The sequence below is a fragment of the Taudactylus pleione genome, unplaced genomic scaffold (genome assembly GCF_031769625.1).
Source record: "Taudactylus pleione unplaced genomic scaffold, aTauple2 ptg000694l, whole genome shotgun sequence".
Lineage (NCBI taxonomy): Eukaryota > Metazoa > Chordata > Amphibia > Anura > Myobatrachidae > Taudactylus > Taudactylus pleione.
Window position 1 is genome coordinate 220,184 of NW_028285096.1, and position 20,937 is coordinate 241,120.

A 20,937-nucleotide genomic window follows, 5' to 3' on the forward strand; every position below is an offset into this window, starting at 1 on the left:
TATCCCTGTATATCACTGTATATCCCTGTACATCCCTGTATATCCCTGTATATCCCTGTATATCCCTGTACATCACTGTATATCCCTGTATATCCCTGTATATCACTGTACATCACTGTATATCCCTGTACATCACTGTATATCCCTGTATATCCCTGTACATCACTGTATATCCCTGTATATCCCTGTATATCCCTGTACATCACTGTATATCCCTGTATATCCCTGTATATCCCTCTATATCCCTGTACATCACTGTACATCCCTGTATATCCCTGTATATCCCTGTACATTACTGTACATCACTGTATATCCCTGTATATCCCTGTATATCCCTGTACATCACTGTATATCCCTGTATATCCCTGTATATCCCTGTATATCCCTCTATATCCCTGTACATCACTGTATATCCCTGTATATCCCTGTATATCCCTGTACATTACTGTACATCACTGTATATCCCTGTATATCCCTGTATATCCCTGTATATCCCTGTACATCACTGTATATCCCTGTATATCCCTGTATATCACTGTACATCACTGTATATCCCTGTACATCACTGTATATCCCTGTATATCCCTGTACATCCCTGTATATCCCTGTATATCCCTGTACATCACTGTATATCCCTGTATATCACTGTACATCACTGTACATCACTGTATATCCCTGTATATCCCTGTATATCACTGTACATCACTGTATATCCCTGTACATCACTGTATATCCCTGTATATCCCTGTACATCACTGTATATCCCTGTATATCCCTGTATATCCCTGTATATCCCTGTATATCCCTGTATATCACTGTACATCACTGTATATCCCTGTACATCACTGTATATCCCTGTATATCCCTGTACATCACTGTATATCCCTGTATATCCCTGTATATCCCTGTACATCACTGTATATCCCTGTATATCCCTGTATATCCCTCTATATCCCTGTACATCACTGTATATCCCTGTATATCCCTGTACATTACTGTACATCACTGTATATCCCTGTATATCCCTGTATATCCCTGTACATCACTGTATATCCCTGTATATCCCTGTATATCCCTCTATATCCCTGTACATCACTGTATATCCCTGTATATCCCTGTACATTACTGTACATCACTGTATATCCCTCTATATCCCTGTACATCACTGTATATCCCTGTATATCCCTGTACATCACTGTATATCCCTGTATATCCCTGTATATCCCTGTATATCCCTGTACATCACTGTACATCACTGTATATCCCTGTATATCCCTGTACATCACTGTATATCCCTGTATATCCCTGTATATCCCTGTATATCCCTGTATATCCCTGTACATCACTGTATATCCCTGTACATCACTGTATATCACTGTATATCCCTGTACATCACTGTATATCACTGTATATCCCTGTATATCCCTGTACATCACTGTATATTTCATTTCTTCTTACTGGACATTATGGCTAGTAGAGAGCAACAAATATTTTTGGTGAAACTTCTGTTTTTATAACAATGGTTGGTTATCAACATTTATTATTACTTAATAGGGATTAATTGTTCTAACTCGTAACTAGCACCTCCTGGCTTTATATACAAGGTCTGCATAAAACATCATCGTGCAGGCTATGCTCCGGGCCCTGTGGAGATACTAGGCCCGGTAATGGCTGTAAGCCATATGCAGATTCATTTATTATTATAAAGAAGGTGTCATTTCTGATGTACCTTTGTTTTAAGTGGAGCCTAGAGGACAGGGAAAAAAGCGAAAGCGTATCTTCAGACAAGGATGGAGGTACAATAAGTGCTGCAGGGTATACACCAGTCAGGGGATATGGATGATTGGCGTACACCCTGCAGCACTCATTTACCTGCCACATGGCACCTTCGTTTCCTTTCTGTCTAACGCGCCCCTATTGTTATCTCTATGGTGATAACATCACCTGGACTACACCCACCCTTATCAGGATAATCCCCACAGACGTAGCCAAATTAGTGACACCATAGCAGTCACCCCACCCAGCCAGTATATAACCCATGCTGTATCTGCTCTCACACTGGCAGCAGCATGCCTCATGTACCAGTGCCCAGCGCGGCTAGTATGGTGATGCCACTCAGTAGCTGCTGTATCTGCTCTCACAATGGCAGCACGCCTCATGTACCAGTGCCCGGCGCGGCTAGTATGGTGATGCCACTCAGTAACTTCTGTATCTGCTCTCACACTGGCAGCACGCCTCATGTACCAGTGCCCGGCGCGGCTAGTATGGTGATGCCACTCAGTAACTGCTGTATCTGCTCTAACAATGGCAGCAGCACGCCTCATGTACCAGTGCCCAGCGCGGCTAGTATGGTGATGCCACTCAGTAACTGCTGTATCTGCTCTCACACTGGCAGCATGCCTCATGTACCAGTGCCCAGCGCGGCTAGTATGGTGATGCCACTCAGTAACTGCTGTATCTGCTCTCACAATGGCAGCAGCATGCCTCATGTACCAGTGCCCGGCGTGGCTAGTATGGTGTTGCCACTCAGTAACTGCTGTATCTGCTCTCACACTGGCTGCACGCCTCATGTACCAGTGCCCAGCGCGGCTAGTATGGTGATGCCACTCAGTAACTTCTGTATCTGATCTCACAATGGCAGCATGCCTCATGTACCAGTGCCCAGCGTGGCTAGTATGGTGATGCCACTCAGCAACTGCTGTATCTGCTCTCACACTGGCAGCACGCCTCATGTACCAGTGCCCGGCGCGGCTAGTATGGTGATGCCACTCAGTAACTGCTGTATCTGCTCTCACAATGGCAGCACGCCTCATGTACCAGTGCCCGGCGCGGCTAGTATGGTGATGCCACTCAGTAGCTGCTGTATCTGCTCTCACAATGGCAGCACGCCTCATGTACCAGTGCCCGGCCCGGCTAGTATGGTGATGCCACTCAGTAACTGCTGTATCTGCTCTCACAATGGCAGCATGCCTCATGTACCAGTGCCCGGCGCGGCTAGTATGGTGATGCCACTCAGTAACTGCTGTATCTGCTCTAACAATGGCAGCAGCACGCCTCATGTACCAGTGCCCAGCGTGGCTAGTATGGTGATGCCACTCAGTAACTGCTGTATCTGCTCTCACAATGGCAGCACGCCTCATGTACCAGTGCCCGGCGTGGCTAGTATGGTGATGCCACTCAGTAACTGCTGTATCTGCTCTCACAATGGCAACACGCCTCATGTACCAGTGCCCGGCGCGGCTAGTATGGTGATGCCACTCAGTAACTGCTGTATCTGCTCTCACAATGGCAGCATGCCTCATGTACCAGTGCCCGGCGCGGCTAGTATGGTGATGCCACTCAGTAACTGCTGTATCTGCTCTAACAATGGCAGCAGCACGCCTCATGTACCAGTGCCCAGCGTGGCTAGTATGGTGATGCCACTCAGTAACTGCTGTATCTGCTCTCACAATGGCAGCACGCCTCATGTACCAGTGCCCGGCGTGGCTAGTATGGTGATGCCACTCAGTAACTGCTGTATCTGCTCTCACAATGGCAGCAGCATGCCTCATGTACCAGTGCCCGGCGCGGCTAGTATGGTGATGCCACTCAGTAACTTCTGTATCTGCTCTCACAATGGCAGCAGCACGCCTCATGTACCAGTGCCCGGCGCGGCTAGTATGGTGATGCCACTCAGTAACTGCTGTATCTGCTCTCACAATGGCAGCATGCCTCATGTACCAGTGCCCGGCGCGGCTAGTATGGTGATGCCACTCAGTAACTGCTGTATCTGCTCTCACACTGGCAGCAGCATGCCTCATGTACCAGTGCCCGGCATGGCTAGTATGGTGATGCCACTCAGTAACTTCTGTATCTGCTCTCACACTGGCAGCAGCACGCCTTATGTACCAGTGCCCGGCGTGGCTAGTTTGGTGATGCCACTCAGTAACTGCTGTATCTGATCTCACACTGGCAGCACGCCTCATGTACCAGTGCCCGGCGCGGCTAGTATGGTGATGCCTCTCAGTAGCTGCTGTATCTGCTCTCACACTCGCAGCACGCCTCATGTACCAGTACCCGGCGCGGCTAGTATGGTGATGCCACTCAGTAGCTGCTGTATCTGCTCTCACAATGGCAGCACGCCTCATGTACTAGTGCCTGGCGTGGCTAGTATGGTGATACCACTCAGTAGCTGCTGTATCTGCTCTCACAATGGCAGCATGCCTCATGTACCAGTGCCCGGCGCGTCTAGTATGGTGATGCCACTCAGTAGCTGCTGTATCTGCTCTCACAATGGCAGCCTGCCTCATGTACCAGTGCCCGGCGTGGCTAGTATGGTGATGCCACTCAATAACTGCTGTATCTGATCTCACAATGGCAGCATGCCTCATGTACCAGTGCCCGGCGCGGCTAGTATGGTGATGCCACTCAGTAACTGCTGTATCTGATCTCACAATGGCAGCACGCCTCATGTACCAGTGCCCGGCGTGGCTAGTATGGTGATGCCACTCAGTAGCTGCTGTATCTGCTCTCACAATGGCAGCACGCCTCATGTACCAGTGCCCGGCATGGCTAGTATGGTGATGCCACTCAGTAGCTGCTGTATCTGCTCTCACAATGGCAGCACGCCTCATGTACCAGTGCCCGGCATGGCTAGTATGGTGACGCCACTCAGTAACTGCTGTATCTGATCTCACAATGGCAGCACGCCTCATGTACCAGTGCCCGGCGCGGCTAGTATGGTGATGCCACTCAGTAGCTGCTGTATCTGCTCTCACAATGGCAGCACGCCTCATGTACCAGTGCCCGGCGTGGCTAGTATGGTGATGCAACTCAGTAGCTGCTGTATCTGCTCTCACAATGGCAGCACTCCTCATGTACCAGTGCCCGGCGTGGCTAGTATGGTGATGCCACTCAGTAGCTGCTGAACATGGTAAACCTCTCAGTTCTTGATACCTACAGTGTTATCATTACATCAGACAATCCTCACGTTATATCTCTGTCTAGTGCAGCCAGCATTGAGACTTTATCCAGCACTCGCTGGTTCAGCAACTTCTCAGGTATTGTTATCTGCCAGCACTGTTAGGCCGTATTCACCTCACTATGCGCTATTATGCCAATTATCATCTGTGCGCATAAACTATCCTTACCTTGTAACTTTATCATATGTCCGATTGTTACATTCTATCCTCTTATCTATATGTATATTTTGCATCAGTATAGCTTCATTATGTTATGTCTGATTGTTACATTGTATTTTCCTTATATGTACAGTATGTATATTATACATCACTATTAATATGCCACAGAAATGCTGTAATTTGCTCTATCACAGTATATGAACCCTGCGGTCACGTTTATCTGCTCTCACATGCTGTGATTTGTCTCATCATAATGTGATATTTACCTGCATACATCAGTCCTATCCTGGCTTTACATTATGACGACTCTGATAGCTATCAGCATTGTCTTTATATTATTAGTTTTGATAGCTGATTTAGGGTCTATTATACAGATAGTATATGCTGCCGAAATAGCTATGCTTATACTTTGGACATATACAGCATTAGACACGTATATAGTGTGGAAAACTAATTTACAAGAAACATTATATTTTACATAATTCCATATTTACATGTGGTTTATAATGAATACAGATCATGAAATTCAATATGGCCTTTGCACAGCCATTTTGCTTTGTACACATTTAAATGAAGAAATTAGTTGAGATTACTTTAAGGGCAACTCCCTATGAAGTTGTTTATCTGAATAAGTGTACAAGTGACCATTTATGTATAATTCTGGGCAAGTGAAAGATTTGCATCAAATATAGTGATGCCAAACAATGAGCATCTCATGAAAGAACAGGAAGGGCTAACAAGAACAAACTTTGTCTATCTGATGATGTCAGTGGTTGTACAGGGGGCGTATTACCTGAAGACTGTAATAGAAGGTATAAAACCTCTGTAATGAAGGAAATCTTTGTTATTCTGCATTATAACCCTGAGGGATATGCGCTCCCATTTAAGGGCTAGATCTATTTATTTAATTAATTAATAAATGACAAATTATTAAGTGTACTGGATTGGAGTCTATATTACTTTGTGCAACAATGGAACACCCGATGAATGTTAGTATTCGACAGTTGGAGGCACTGCTGAGATTATTATTTTAGCAGTGAAATTATAGGAGATTATTTGAAAATTTTAAAGATTACATAGGTTGCTTATATGATTAAGGGACTTTTTATAGATAGGTTGAATGATGCAGTATGTAATAAGGTAACAAGTCAATATCTGTAGTGGGAAGAACAATCCTTTAACATAATTATTAACTTTAAAATGGCACAGGAGAAACTTTTTGCCGAGATGAGAAGAGAACAAAACATGAATTATCAGAAGAGTTTAGAAAAAATGCAGTTGAATGTGAACTAAAAGTTGATTAGGGACAGAAATATGATCCTATATACTTTCTATGTATAGAGCAGGATTGTAAACTTTCATCCAGATAAATGTAACTAATGGTGATTGTTTTACTTGTTTGAATAGTTTCAGAGTAAGAAACTGTCTGTGTACTTTGTACATCAGTGTGAGTTTATTACTCTCTCTGTATACCCCTCCCAGATCCTGCAGCAACACTGAAGAAAAGAAAAAGTAAAATGCCTTAACTATCTCATAGCATGGGATTGTGCTTGTATTCGTCCATCATAGGTTTATATTGTACCTCAGCCAAGAGTACTGATAAAAGAAGGTTATGAAACATACTTTTCAGCAGATACACAGTATCTTAATAGTGTTTTAAAAAGACAGGGGTAATGTTCCAAAAATGTCACAAACAGTTTACAATGTTTGAAGAATAATCTGCAATTTTTTTGTTCTTACAGATGACTCGGGGCCTGATTCAGACTCACTCGCAAGCGCTATGTGCTTGCGAGCGGGTCGATGTTTGGCCACTGCGTATGCGCACGCCGGAGCCAGCTCCGACGTGCGCATGCGCGAGACCCGGCTAGCGACGGGCGCTCTGTCGCACCGGGTCTCACACCAAAAGGGGGCGACTGTCGATTTTGATCGACAGCTTGCACCGTTTTGGAGGCGGGTAGGGGGAGTGGCTGGCCAAACGGAGGCATTCCCGATCGAACGCCTGCTGTTTGGGGACGGCCCCACTGACATCATGAGTGATGTCAGTGGGGCGCTTCCGGCTCTATTAAGAGCCAGAAGCTCACTGGGTCTTGCAGGAACAAGACCCTACCGCAAGGGTCTCGTCGCAAGCCCTGCTGGTTGCGATGGTCGAGACCATCGCGATCAACACCTGGCTGCTCGCAATAGCTGTGGGTGCTCACCCACAGCTATGCGAGCGGCCAGGTGGCCGCACCAACAAAAAAGAAAATGCCCTGATTCAGAGCGAGCGCTCTTTCAGAGCGTCCGGCTCCGAATCAGGCCCTCAGTCCTTATCTAACAGTGATCTGTGGTTATATTCAAAGTTATTTCAAACTTCAGTAAATGATACTAAACAATTATGTTTCTTTTGCAGAAGCAAGTTACAAAGTTTAATGGGACAAAATCAACTGCATACTGATAATTTTAAATATACAGGACGTTGTTTTCCAGCAGGTTGAAGACATTTATATCCTTAAAGGGTGGCATTATTTGATTAAGATGAATTGCATCTATTTGTTTTACATACTGTTGTTCAGATATTTAATCATGCTCAACTTAAACATGTTCCTACAGCCAGATTTTCCCAATGGGAGATGATACTTTTCACTCCTATCAATCTTACAGATCACATATGTCATATTTTCAGTTGTGCTACATTGATCTTCTTTATCCTCAACAGGGGGGAATATGGTTGATGGTGAGGAAAAAGGAAGACAATGAACATGTTTGCAATAATGAAATATAAAAATATTTTTTAACAACTGAAGTTCAATTAGATAATCCTGACTTAGGCCCTCATTCAGAGCCGTACGCTCTGAGCAGAGCGCACGCTCTGAATGAGGGCCGGCCTCCATGAAAATGGAGCGTCCTTCTGGACGCTCATATAGCTGTGGGTCACCACCCACAGGCTATACGAGCGTGCATTTTGATGGCCGCGATGGTCGAGACCATCGCGACCATCAAAATTGCGAGCCGGAGCCTGCGGTTGAGGTTTTCAACCGCAAGCTCCGGAGTGATTTTGGCTCTATCAGAGCCAAAATCACTCCCACTGACATCACTAGTGATGTCAGTGGGGCCGGCTTTTGACGGGAGGCGTTCCCGTGGGAACGCCCCCGTCAGGGAGGCACGCCCCCGGCACGCCTACCAAAGGGGGCGTGCTGTCAATCAACATTGACAGCACGCCCCCTTTGATCGGACACAACGAGCGAAGGACTTTCCTTCGCTCGTCGCGTCTGGCGCATGCGCACGACGGAGCTCCCTCCGTCGTGCGCATGCTCAGTCCAGAACATCGACCCACTTGCGAGCGGATAGCCGCTCGCGAGTGGGTCTGAATCAGGCCCTTAGTTTTCTTTACTGACGATGGCTGTTTCAGAGAGACACATGATGTTTTTTGGTGATAAAGTATGCAGTAACTACCATACTCAACATAGTTAGCTGAACATACAGCACTGATTATAGCAATTGGAAGCATAGGGGTTACCACATAGATTAGGGAAGTGCAATTTCACATGCACAGACAGTTAAAAGAACTGATGTGTTTACCAACAATAAGTTGCAATAATTAAGTGTTAGGCACATACCAAACAGACTGATATTATTTCCATGGGTTACGTATTAGCTGACAGGGTAGTATGATAGGTAATTTTAAGTACATATGATGAGCTAGATACAGACACTCAGTTGATGTTTTTTAAGTATATCACATTTGACCAATTGAGACAATATCAGGAAAATACTTCTCACAATGAGGTCAATGTTTGGAAATTAAAGCATTGTTACAAGAGAAGATGATATTGGGTATTTGAGTGGAATTAAAAATGATTATAACCAGCCCATACAGAGGTTGTTCATGGGTTAGTACATTTAAGAGCAGACAATATGAATCGCATTGTACAATCTTACTGGTATGCTCGAGTCAGAGATAAAGTGAAACTGTGAAAGTTATGTAATTTGGTTGCTAAACAATGTAGAGAAAATGGTACCTACTAAAACATTTTCCAAGTATTACAGATACTGAAGCTGTGGTCCTGTGTTGAGGGAGAAATCGGAGGTGAGGAGCCTGGATGTACGTTCTCCTCATCCACAAGTATCGGACGTTAACGACCAAGGGTGCAGAGTCTAACCTGCCGGAAGGTGTTCACTAATGACCCCTCCAAGTGGGATATGGGTTTCAGCTGCTCCCGGCAAGCAGGTCGCATTCCTTTGGTCAGGTATCTGATGCAAGTGGGAAATGGAGAAAAGAATACCACTATGACCCACTGGAAGTACGGTTTCTATACCTACAGGTACAGAGTAGGCGCAAAGGGAATTGCTTCCTGAAACGGAACAATGGGAGACCAGAGGAAAGATCCACAGAGGAGTAGGACGTTCTGCCGGCACTGGAGGAGGGTGGTGATTGAGCTGACTGAGAGAGCGCTGGTTGCACGGAGTGAGGACACTGGAGCACCATTGGTATAGGAGGTTGACTCAGAGATATTACTGGAATGGAGATGTACTGAGTAAACGGTGTGCGAATCCAGACGCACCGGAGAATGGTTCAGCAATAGTACTCGATGATGTGTACTGAGTACACGGTGTGCGAATTCAGACGTACCAGAGAGTGGTTCAGCAATTGTACTCGATGATGTGTACTGAGTACACGGCGTGAATCCCAACACACCGGAGAATGGTACCGGGATGGTAATAGAAACAACTTGAGAGCAAGGAACAGGAACCTGAAGCGGAATGACAACTAGCATTCACTGGAAGTGATGACGTTGTACAGGCAACTTTCTGGTGTCCAGAGCCTACTCATATACCCTAAGGTAGCAGTTCATAGGAGTTCAATATCAGCTGAACAAGACCACGCTACCATTCGTTGAAGGAACAGTCAGGTGATGAAGACTATCATGGCTGCACCCACGACGGCAACCTCAGTAACCAAGTCATGGAGCCGCACATGGAAGTCCAAGGGCACCTAAGGCAAAATCCTTAGCTTGGTCATGGTCCAAGCCTGAGGGTGAAACGCGCATTGGTTTATAGGGATGCCGGCTTCGTGCACAGCGGGTCCCCAAGCAACACCTCTCCATACTATTAAGAAGGAAACAGGTACACTACTATCTTCTGTTCTATCTCTCCTTAGAGGTAGTGAGGGAGATCCTCACCAAGGGAATCATTCCCCCATACCTCAATAAAGGAGACTTAGAGTATCCCTCCCAGTGCCTCCATCTGGGCACCTGTTTCTATGGTATTCACTGCCAGTGGCAAATACCCAGTCAGGGTCATTGTGGATGGAAAGGAGGAGATTCCTTTTCTCTTTTCTTCTCCCATTACCACAAGTCCTTTTTTCTCCTCATATGTAAACATCACAAGCAGAATATATACATATATATATATATATATATATATATATATATATTATTTTTTTTTTGTATGACTGATTCCTGACAAAGGAACTTATTACAAATGTATGGAGATTTTTTGTTGCATAAAGTGAGAAATAATTATCTCTCTATGGTTACCATATCATGACATATTTTCACCCTATCCTTATGATTTTCTATGGGATATCTCTTTATACACATTCCTGTATGAACTAACTACACAATCTACTATCTTACTTTCTGTGCTCTTATCAGCTCGGTACCTTGGGGCTGACAGCAGATGCAGGGGAATCTTCTGTTCACACACATTGGGATAAGGGACTCTCATTGATAATTATTTGCCCATCGGTAGAGAATAAACAGCAGATCTCAATGCCAATGAATGTGTGTGCTTTTCATGACTGACTATATACCACTCTTAATGATACATGAAGGATTATTATTTTTTTATTTACATTTTTTCTTTCAATATTTCTAAGAATCTAATATGTATGGTCTGTTTTGATGCAGCAAGTGTGAAAAGAGTTACTGCATACATCGTATAATATATGCAGGTTGGACAGAAACTACACCAGCGGTTCTATGATAAAGCTGATAAAATTGACACTCTTTTAGCTAATAAGTTGAGATGCAAACAAGCTTCAAGTACGATAGACAAATTATATTCCCACAACTAGGAGCCCTCACGTATGACCCTGTATGATGGTAGAGGAGTTTAGAGACTTTTATAGCTCTCTCTACAACCAACCAGAGCCTCCCTTCTTTCCTCCAATGGTATCGAGGGAGTACGTTCATATCTGTCCAATATTCCGTTACCATGTGAGTCCCAGCTCTCTGTGCTTAATGAGGAGATTTCAATAGAGGAGACGAAGGCTGCTATTAAGTCCATGCGATCCTCCGCTGCCCCGGGCCCAGATGGCTTCACAGCTCAGTATTATAAATCATTTGTGACGGAACTTGCTCCGCATCTTACCTCCCTCTTTAATAATATTTTGGATGGCGCATCCTTTGCACCAGCTTCCACACTTGCTGAAATTGTGTTAATTCCAAAACCTGACAGAGACCCTACACAGTGTTCAGATTATAGGCCAATTTCATCGCTAAATGTAGACCTTAAAATTTATGCAAAAATTTTGCCTAACCGTTTAGCCCCCCTACTTACTCAATTAATTCATCCAGATCAGGTAGGCTTTATACCAGGTCGTCAGGCGTCTGACAACACTAGAAGAGCCATCAATCTGATTCACTCTATTCATGCTCGGAAGTTACCATCTCTAATTATGGCATTAGATGTTGAGAAAGCATTTGACCGTATTTCCTGGGCCTTTGTTTTGGGGGTACTTCAGAGAATGGGGTTTTCTGGAAAATATCTAGATGGTATTTTAGCCCTATATCGATCTCCCACTGCTACAGTCTCTGTCAATCGCACCACTTCTTCCCCTTTTGGAATTGCCAACGGTACCAGACAAGGATGCCCGCTTTCCCCTCTGATCTTTGCTCTGGTCATGGAGCCTCTGGCAGCGAAGATCCGCAACAATCCAGACATTGTCGGTATAAAAATTGGTTCCTCTGAGCATAAAATTGCATTATATGCGGATGATGTTGTGATATCTCTTGGGAACCCAGTGTTATGTTCTGGGTTGTTTGTGGACCCGGGGTGGTAGCAGGAGTGATCACAGAAGCGGGTTTGAATAAAAAACTAGGTTTTTAATATGTGCTTGAGTAGACAATATATATGGCAGTAAATAAGAGTCCAGGAATATATAAATGTGCACAAGAGTTCTGTGGTGGGAGTAATGGGTTAATGTCCAAGTAGAAACAATTAGAGCTGTCCAGGTGTGCAGGTAGTGAGACTGAAAATAATCAAGCAGGTATGCAGGTAATGATGCAGGAAATAATAAGCCAGGTATGCAGGTAGTGAACTAAGGCAAATGAGCAGGATGTCAGCAGGCTCAGGCACTCAGGTATGGGCAAGGGTGATGGAGGAAGCGGGGTAGTCCAGTGGGAGCTAGGAGCTGACAGGCAGACTGGCAGACAGCGAATTCACAGGAACAGGATAAGCACAGAGAACTCCCTCTCAGCTAGGCTGAGATACACGGTGCACTGGCAAAGAAGGAAGGCACTGACACTTCCTAAATACCCCATGCCGTGCTGTTACTGGCCGGAGGGAACATGTGACTCACCAGGATTGGCCAGCCGCATCACATGGCCAGAAGGCAAGATGGCGGCGCCCATGCCAAATGGAACGGAGACGCCGCTAGGCCTAACCAGCGCAGAGTGACAACAGGCCCGCACAACAACGCGCGCAGCCAAAGCCCCTCGCCAGACACCAGCTCCGCCAGCAGACAGCCCACGCCACAATGACCTCACAGGTAACACCCGCCTAGCGCCATGCTGAAATACCCTGGCCGTGACAGTACCCCCCCCTTTTGGGGTGGCCTCAGGACACTCACCAGGATTCTCCGGATGGGCAGAATGGAATCTCCTGATGAGCGTAGGAGCGTGAACATCACTCGCATCAGTCCAGCAACATTCCTCTGGACCGTAACCTTTCCAGTCCAGCAAATACTGTAGATGACCTCTGCGTAGACGAGAGTCCAAGACCTGGGCGACCTCAAACTCGACTCCTCTCTCTGTCTGGACTCGAGGAGAAGCAGGTAGAGCATTATGGAACTTATTCAGGATCAGGGGCTTTAATAAGGAAACATGGAAGGAATTAGGAATTTTTAGGTATGGAGGTAACTGTAAACGGTAGGCCACTGGATTAATGGCTTCTGTTATGGTGAAGGGACCAATGAAGCGGGGTGCAAATTTCATTGAAGGAACTCTTAGATGAAGGTTCCGGGTAGACAGCCAGACCTGGTTTCTAACTTGCATGCGTGGAACTATTCTACGCTTCTTATCGGCCTGGGTCTTATAGCGAGAGGATGCCTTCAACAAATCAGACCGTACTTGAGTCCAGATGGCAGCAAAATTCCGCACCTTTCCACGGCCGGAACATCAAAAACAGGCAGGCTTCGGAATTCGGGAACACGAGGATGAAGGCCATAAACAACCTGAAATGGCCTTTGGTTAGTTGACGAGTGGTAGGAAGCATTATGTGCAAACTCGGCCCACGGCAGCAAGGCAGCCCAATTGTCTTGGGAAGATGTCATAAAAATTCTTAGGAAAGTCTCTAGATCTTGATTAACTCTCTCGGTGGAGCCATTGCTTTGTGGATGGTAGGCCGTGGAAAAGTTTATTGGAGAGATCCTCCCACACAGGGCTGAAATACTGAGTGGTGATACACCTGCCTGGAGGAGAGAGCTCAGGTGTGAGCTAATGAGAAGGCCGAGTAGTCAGGCTGGTGGAGACAGTCTAGTTGGGACTGTAACAGCCAGAGAGCCCAGTGAAGCTGAGCGAGCCATTGGGGACCAGGAGGCCAGTGTCTGGACCTTGCGGGAGGCAAGGGGGGACTACAAAACTCTCTGACCATGGGACATTGAAGCAGTAAAGCTGCGGGCTGAGACATCCAGGGCCTATATCTGTGTGATACAGGGAAGGCCACCAGGATTGTGTTTGTGTAGCTGTGGCAGGCAAGCCAAGCCAGGCAGGACCGGCGATAGGCCTGCAAGAAGCAGGCAGGGACTTTGTTCGGAGACTAGCTGCGTCACACTAGAGAGGGCTCAAGAAGTGAGCTAGATGCCCTAAACAGGGGCTAGGTTGTTTTGTTATTTTCTGCATCCTGAATTCACAAGCTGGAAGTAAAAGCATAATTTGTTTACTTGAAAGCCGTGTGTGGACCCTCAATAAGCACCTAAACACTGCACCCATCCACCCTCTGCCGAGCTAAATACCCCAAGTCATCACAATGGTCATATTACCGGGTGACTGAGGGTGTATTAGGGTGCTATATGGTCATATTGCCGGGTGGCTGAGGGGGTACATTAGGGTGCTATATGGTTATATTGCCGGGTGGCTGAGAGGGTTTATTAGGGTGATATATGGTCATATTACCGGGTGACTGAGGGTTTATTAGGGTGCTATATGGTCATATTGCCGGGTGGCTGAGAGGGTTTATTAGGGTGCTATATGGTCATATTGCCGGGTGGCTGAGGGGCTTTATTAGGGTGCTATATATGGTCATATTGCCGGGTGGCGGACGGGGTTTATTAGGGTGATATATGGTCATATTGCCGGGTGGCTGAGGGGGTTATTAGGGTGCTATATGGTCATATTGCCGGGTGACTGAGGGGGTTTTAGGGTGATATATGGTCATATTGCCGGGTGGCTGAGGGGGTTTATTAGGGTGCTATATGGTCATATTGCCGGGTGGCTGAGGGGGTTTATTAGGGTGCTATATGGTCATATTTCCGTGTGACTGAGGGGGTTTATTAGGGTGATATATGGTCATATTGCCGGGTGGCTGAGGGGGTACATTAGGGTGATATATGGTCATATTGCCGGGTGACTAAGGGGGTTTATTAGGGTGATATATGGTCATATTGCCGGGTGGCTGAGGGGGTTATTAGGGTGCTATATGGTCATATTACCAGGTGACTGAGGGGGTTTATTAGGGTGCTATATGGTCATATTGCCGGGTGACTGAGGGGGTTTATTAGGGTGATATATACTCATATTGCTGGGTGGCTGAGGGGTTTTATTAGGGTGATATATGGTCATATTGCCGGGTGTCTGAGGGGGTTTATTAGGGTGATATATGGTCATATTGCTGGGTGGCTGAGGGGGTTATTAGGGTGCTATATGGTCATATTGCCAGGTGGCTGAGGGGGTTATTAGGGTGCTATATGGTCATATTGCCGGGTGGCGGAGGGGGTTTATTAGGGTGCTATATGGTCATATTGGAGAGGGGCGGAGGGGGTTTATTAGGGTGCTATATGGTTATATTACCAGGTGACTGAGGGGGTTTATTAGGGTGCTATATGGTCATATTGCCGGGTGGCTGAGGGGGTTTATTAGGGTGCTATATGGTCATATTGCCGGGTGGCTGAGGGGGTTTATTAGGGTGCTATATGGTCATATTGCCGGGTGGCTGAGGGGGTTTATTAGGGTGCTATATGGTCATATTGCCGGGTGGCTGAGGGGGTTTATTAGGGTGCTATATGGTTATATTACCAGGTGACTGAGGGGGTTTATTAGGGTGCTATATGGTCATATTGCCGGGTGGCTGAGGGGGTTTATTAGGGTGCTATATGGTCATATTGCCGGGTGGCTGAGGGGGTTTATTAGGGTGCTATATGGTCATATTGCCGGGTGGCTGAGGGGGTTTATTAGGGTGCTATATGGTCATATTGCCGGGTGGCTGAGGGGGTTTATTAGGGTGCTATATGGTCATATTGCCGGGTGGCTGAGGGGGTTTATTAGGGTGCTATATGGTCATATTGCCGGGTGGCTGAGGGGGTTTATTAGGGTGCTATATGGTCATATTGCCGGGTGGCTGAGGGGGTTTATTAGGGTGCTATATGGTCAAATTGTCAGATTTATTAAGCTGCGGTTTCACAAACATTCATCAAAAAAACTACAAAAAAAGAGCCGGTGAGGTTGCTGTAGGACCAGAACAGTAATGAACCACATTAAGCATGCGTTATAAGGCATCACTAATTAGGATGCCAAAACAATTAATTCATTTATATTTATGTGAGCACAATTATTTAATAAATAATTTAGGGTAAAGTATTAATAAATGATTTAAAAAAATAATAATAATTAGGAGAATAAAATATTGTTTAATACACATTAAGGAGACAATATTATTTATACATGAAGCAACAGGAGAAATAATATTGTGATATATTTTTTTTTCCAGTTAAATTGCAGATAAGTTTGGCCTTTCAAACCCACCACCAATCACTGCACATTACCGGCAATTACGTTCTGGGCATCCAAATTACCAATTACTGAATAATAAATGCAGCTATTTGTGGCGGATTTTAACGCTGCCAAATTCTCGCTGAGTGATGTAACTTTCTTTGATCATTATACCAATGCAGCAAATTACCACCAGTGACAGCTCTACGCCATACGTACCACTAAACTCTTTTGGACATGAGATTCCCTTGTCACCCTTGACACCTATTAATAGTGCAAAAAAAGTTGAAAGTTATATGCAGTAGACCTAACAATAACCATTATATATTGCAATGACTGGCATTTTTATTATCTATATAATTGTGGATGGCATGTCCTGAGATGGGCAGGTGCAGCAGGAGCCCCAAGACGGGCATGGAGGAAGGGTTAGGCCAGCAGGGGTTCAGTGCTAAAGCTGGGTACACCATATGATGGTGTGACCCAGCGATGGTGCAATGCGATATAACAATACATGGCGGGCGCCATGCACAATGCAGCGTACGACGACATGATGTATCGTTACAAGCCGCAGAACAGCAGATGGATCGGTGTGATGAATGATGGATCAGGTGTACACACTATACGATATATCGTTCTGATCTTCGTCAGATGCGGTAGCATGCAATGAGAGGCATGGCGCTGCGCACTGAGGTGATGGGGGGAGGGGGTGTGCTGTGAGCCCCTAGGCCAGGTGCAAATCCAGGGGGGGGGCAGTGCAATCAGTGTGAAGTCTCCCCCACAGGCAGGACGGTACCAGGGTGCAGAGGTAATCCGGTCACAGGAAGGCCAAGGTAGAAACCGGAATACCAAGTGCTGTACCAGGGAGGAGACGTAATCGGGTCACAAACGAGCAGTAATAATCACTGGGAACGATGGAGTATGGTTTGGGGGGCTATACTATGGCACTTGCTTAGTGCCCAGAGACTCCCTCTTATAGGGAGGAGTTTAAATCCTATCCCTTTGAATTCTCCTGTAGGACGGTGCGCACTCCTCTAGGGGAGCCGTGGTCACACGCACTCTGCAGCCGCAGCACAGGGATGGAGCCAGAAGCAGGGACTCCGGCAACGGGCGCCGGGGACATCCTATCAGCAGCCCACCGCCAAACAGGGCTCCAGTGTTGCTGGACCCAGTAAGTGACAGCCGGTGTCTAAGCTCTGAGAAAACGTAGCCTTTCTGAGCGTTACCGTTTTAGCCTATATCCTACAATACTGCATTGTGTCTCAGAAAGGGATCATTTGGATCCCTCCCGGGAAGATAACAATTGCACCTGGTTGCGCATAAAGAAGTCCGAACCCAAAGTTATAACGTTAGTGATCACTCTCCAGATGAAGAGTAAATGAGGGGTTTACGGTTCAATATATCGTTTTTGATGCTTTAAAGAGGAAGCAGTAGATAGATGGACGTGGTATCTGGATGAAAGATGGACAGTCAATAGGTTAACACCAGATGGTCGACAGGGACAAAAGGACAACTGACAAATGGTTGAAGGTGCAGAAGATTGACATCTTTTAAAAGGTCGACACGTTCAAATGGTTGACACAAAAAATGGTCAACACATTTTTATGGTTTTCATAATTTGTAGGGTTGTGCACTAGAGGGAGTGTTAGGGTTACACAGCAGGGGGAGGGTTAGGGTTAGGTCTAGGCACTAGAGGGAGAGTTAGGGTTACACAGCAGGGGGAGGGTTAGGGTTAGGTCTAGGCACTAGAGGGAGAGTTAGAGTTACGCAGCAGGGGGAGGGTTAGGCTAGGGTTAGGTCTAGGCACTAGAGGGAGAGTTAGGGTTACACAGCAGGGGGAGGGTTAGGGTTAGGCTAGGATTAGGTCTAGGCACTAGAGGGAGAGTTAGGGTTACGCAGCAGGGGGAGAGTTAGGGTGCCGGAGGGGATGGTTAGGGTTAGGCTAGGGTTAGGTCTAGGCACTAGAGGGAGAGTTAGGGTTACACAGCAGGGGGAGGGTTAGGGTTAGGCTAGTGTTAGGTCTAGGCACTAGAGGGATAGTTAGGGTTACACAGCAGGGGGAGGGTTAGGGTTAGGTCTAGGCACTAGAGGGAGAGTTAGAGTTACGCAGCAGGGGGAGAGTTAGGGTGCCGGAGGGGATGGTTAGGGTTAGGCTAGGGTTAGGTCTAGGCACTAGAGGGAGAGTTAGGGTTACACAGCAGGGGGAGGGTTAGGGTTAGGCTAGTGTTAGGTCTAGGCACTAGAGGGATAGTTAGGGTTACACAGCAGGGGGAGGGTTAGGGTTAGGTCTAGGCACTAGAGGGAGAGTTAGGGTTACACAGCAGGGGGAGGGTTAGGGTTAGGCTAGGGTTAGGTCTAGGCACTAGAGGGAGAGATAGGGTTACACAGCAGGGGGAGGGTTAGGTTAGGGTTAGGTCTAGGCATAGAGGGAGAGTTAGGGTTACACAGCAGGGGGAAGGTTAGGGTTAGGCTAGGGTTAGGTTTAGGCACTAGAGGGAGAGTTAGGGTTACACAGCAGGGGGAGGGTTAGGGTTAGGTCTAGGCACTAGAGGGAGAGTTAGGGTTACACAGCAGGGGGAGGGTTAGGGTTAGGCTAGGGTTAGGTCTAGGCACTAGAGGGAGAGTTAGGGTTACACAGCAGGGGGAGGGTTAGGTTAGGGTTAGGTCTAGGCATAGAGGGAGAGTTAGGGTTACACAGCAGGGGGAGGGTTAGGTTAGGGTTAGGTCTAGGCATAGAGGGAGAGTTAGGGTTACACAGCAGGGGGAGGGTTAGGTTAGGGTTAGGTCTAGGCACTAGAGGGAGAGTTAGGGTTACACAGCAGGGGAAGGGTTAGGCTAGGGTTAGGTCTAGGCACTAGAGGGAGAGTTAGGGTTACACAGCAGGGGGAGGGTTAGGGTTAGGTCTAGGCACTAGAGGGAGAGTTAGGGTTACACAGCAGGGGGAGGGTTAGGGTTAGGTCTAGGCACTAGAGGGAGAGTTAGGGTTACACAGCAGGGTTAGGATTAGGCTAGGTTTAGGTCTAGGCACTAGAGGGAGAGTTAGGGTTACACAGCAGGGGGAGGGTTAGGCTAGGTTTAGGTCTAGGCACTAGAGGGAGAGTTAGGGTTACACAGCAGGGGGAGGGTTAGGGTTAGGCTAGGGTTAGGTCAGGTCTAGGCACAAGAGGGAGAGATAGGGTTATGCAGCAGGAGGATGGTTAGGGTTAGGTTAGGGTTAGGTCTAGGCACTAGAGGGAGAGTTAGGGTTACACAGCAGGGGGAGGGTTAGGGTTAGGTCTAGGCACTTGAGGGAGAGTTAGGGTTACGCAGCAGGGGGAGGGTAAGGGTTAGGGTAGGGTTAGGTCTAGGCACTAGAGGGAGAGTTAGGGTTACACAGCAGGGGGAGGGTTAGTCCAGTGGGTGGTGGTGGTCAGCCAACAGTAAATTAGTATGACACATATTCCAGAAGGTTCAGGGCCATTGATACGTGTAGCCGCATACACTTTAGACCATGGCTCTGGGGTAAGAACTGGTGGCTCCAGTACACAACTGAGATATTGGCATCAAGTTCTCACTGTGCTACGTCCAACAAGAGCTCAGAGGTGGCTATAGAGGTGGAAAATAGGTGGCTGGCCGGGGATGCAGGGATACGGCTGCCGGCCCACCTAACCAGCCATCTGTGTACGCATGTAATGTAATATGCATGTTACCTGGGCCACCTAACCAGCCATTTGTGTACGCATGTAATGTAATATGCATGTTACCTGGGCCACCTAACCAGCCATTTGTGTACACATGTAATGTAATATGCATGTTACCTGGGCCACCTAACCAGCCATCTGTGTACGCATGTAATGTAATATGCATGTTACCTGGGCCACCTAACCAGCCATCTGTGTACGCATGTAATGTAATATGCATGTTACCTGGGCCACCTAACCAGCCATCTGTGTACGCATGTAATGTAATATGCATGTTACCTGGGCCACCTAACCAGCCATCTGTGTACACATGTAATGTAATATGCATGTTACCTGGGCCTCCTAACCAGCCATCTGTGTACACATGTAATGTAATATGCATGTTACCTGGGCCTCCTAACCAGCCATCTGTGTACACATGTAATGTAATATGCATGTTACCTGGGCCACCTAACCAGCCATCTGTGTACACATGTAATGTAATATGCATGTTACCTGGGCCACCTAACCAGCCATCTGTGTACACATGTAATGTAATATGCATGTTACCTGGGCCACCTAACCACCTATCTGTGTACACATGTAATGTAATATGCATGTTATCTGGGCCTCCTAACCAGCCATCTGTGTACGCGTGTAATGTAATATGCATGTTACCTGGGCCACCTAACCAGCCATCTGTGTACACGTGTAATGTAATATGCATGTTACCTGGGCCACCTAACCAGCCATCTGTGTACACATGTAATGTAATATGCATGTTACCTGGGCCACCTAACCAGCCATCTGTGTACGCATGTAATGTAATATGCATGTTACCTGGGCCACCTAACCAGCCATCTGTGTACGCATGTAATGTAATATGCATGTTACCTGGACCACCTAACCAGCCATCTCTGTACGCATGTAATGTAATATGAATGTTACCTGGGCCACCTAACCAGCCATCTGTGT

The 20,937-nt window shown here is 46.7% G+C and overlaps 1 protein-coding gene across 1 annotated transcript in view; it reads right to left on the reverse strand.

Moving 5' to 3' along the window:
• The window catches only part of LOC148477745 (ficolin-1-A-like), a 120,656-nt gene that overhangs the window by 57,803 nt on the left and 41,916 nt on the right, over positions 1-20,937 (reverse strand). The window contains exon 6 of the mRNA XM_088456260.1: positions 16,526-16,570. Coding sequence (XP_088312386.1) covers positions 16,526-16,570 — 45 coding nt within the window. The remainder of the gene's footprint in view (positions 1-16,525; positions 16,571-20,937) is intronic.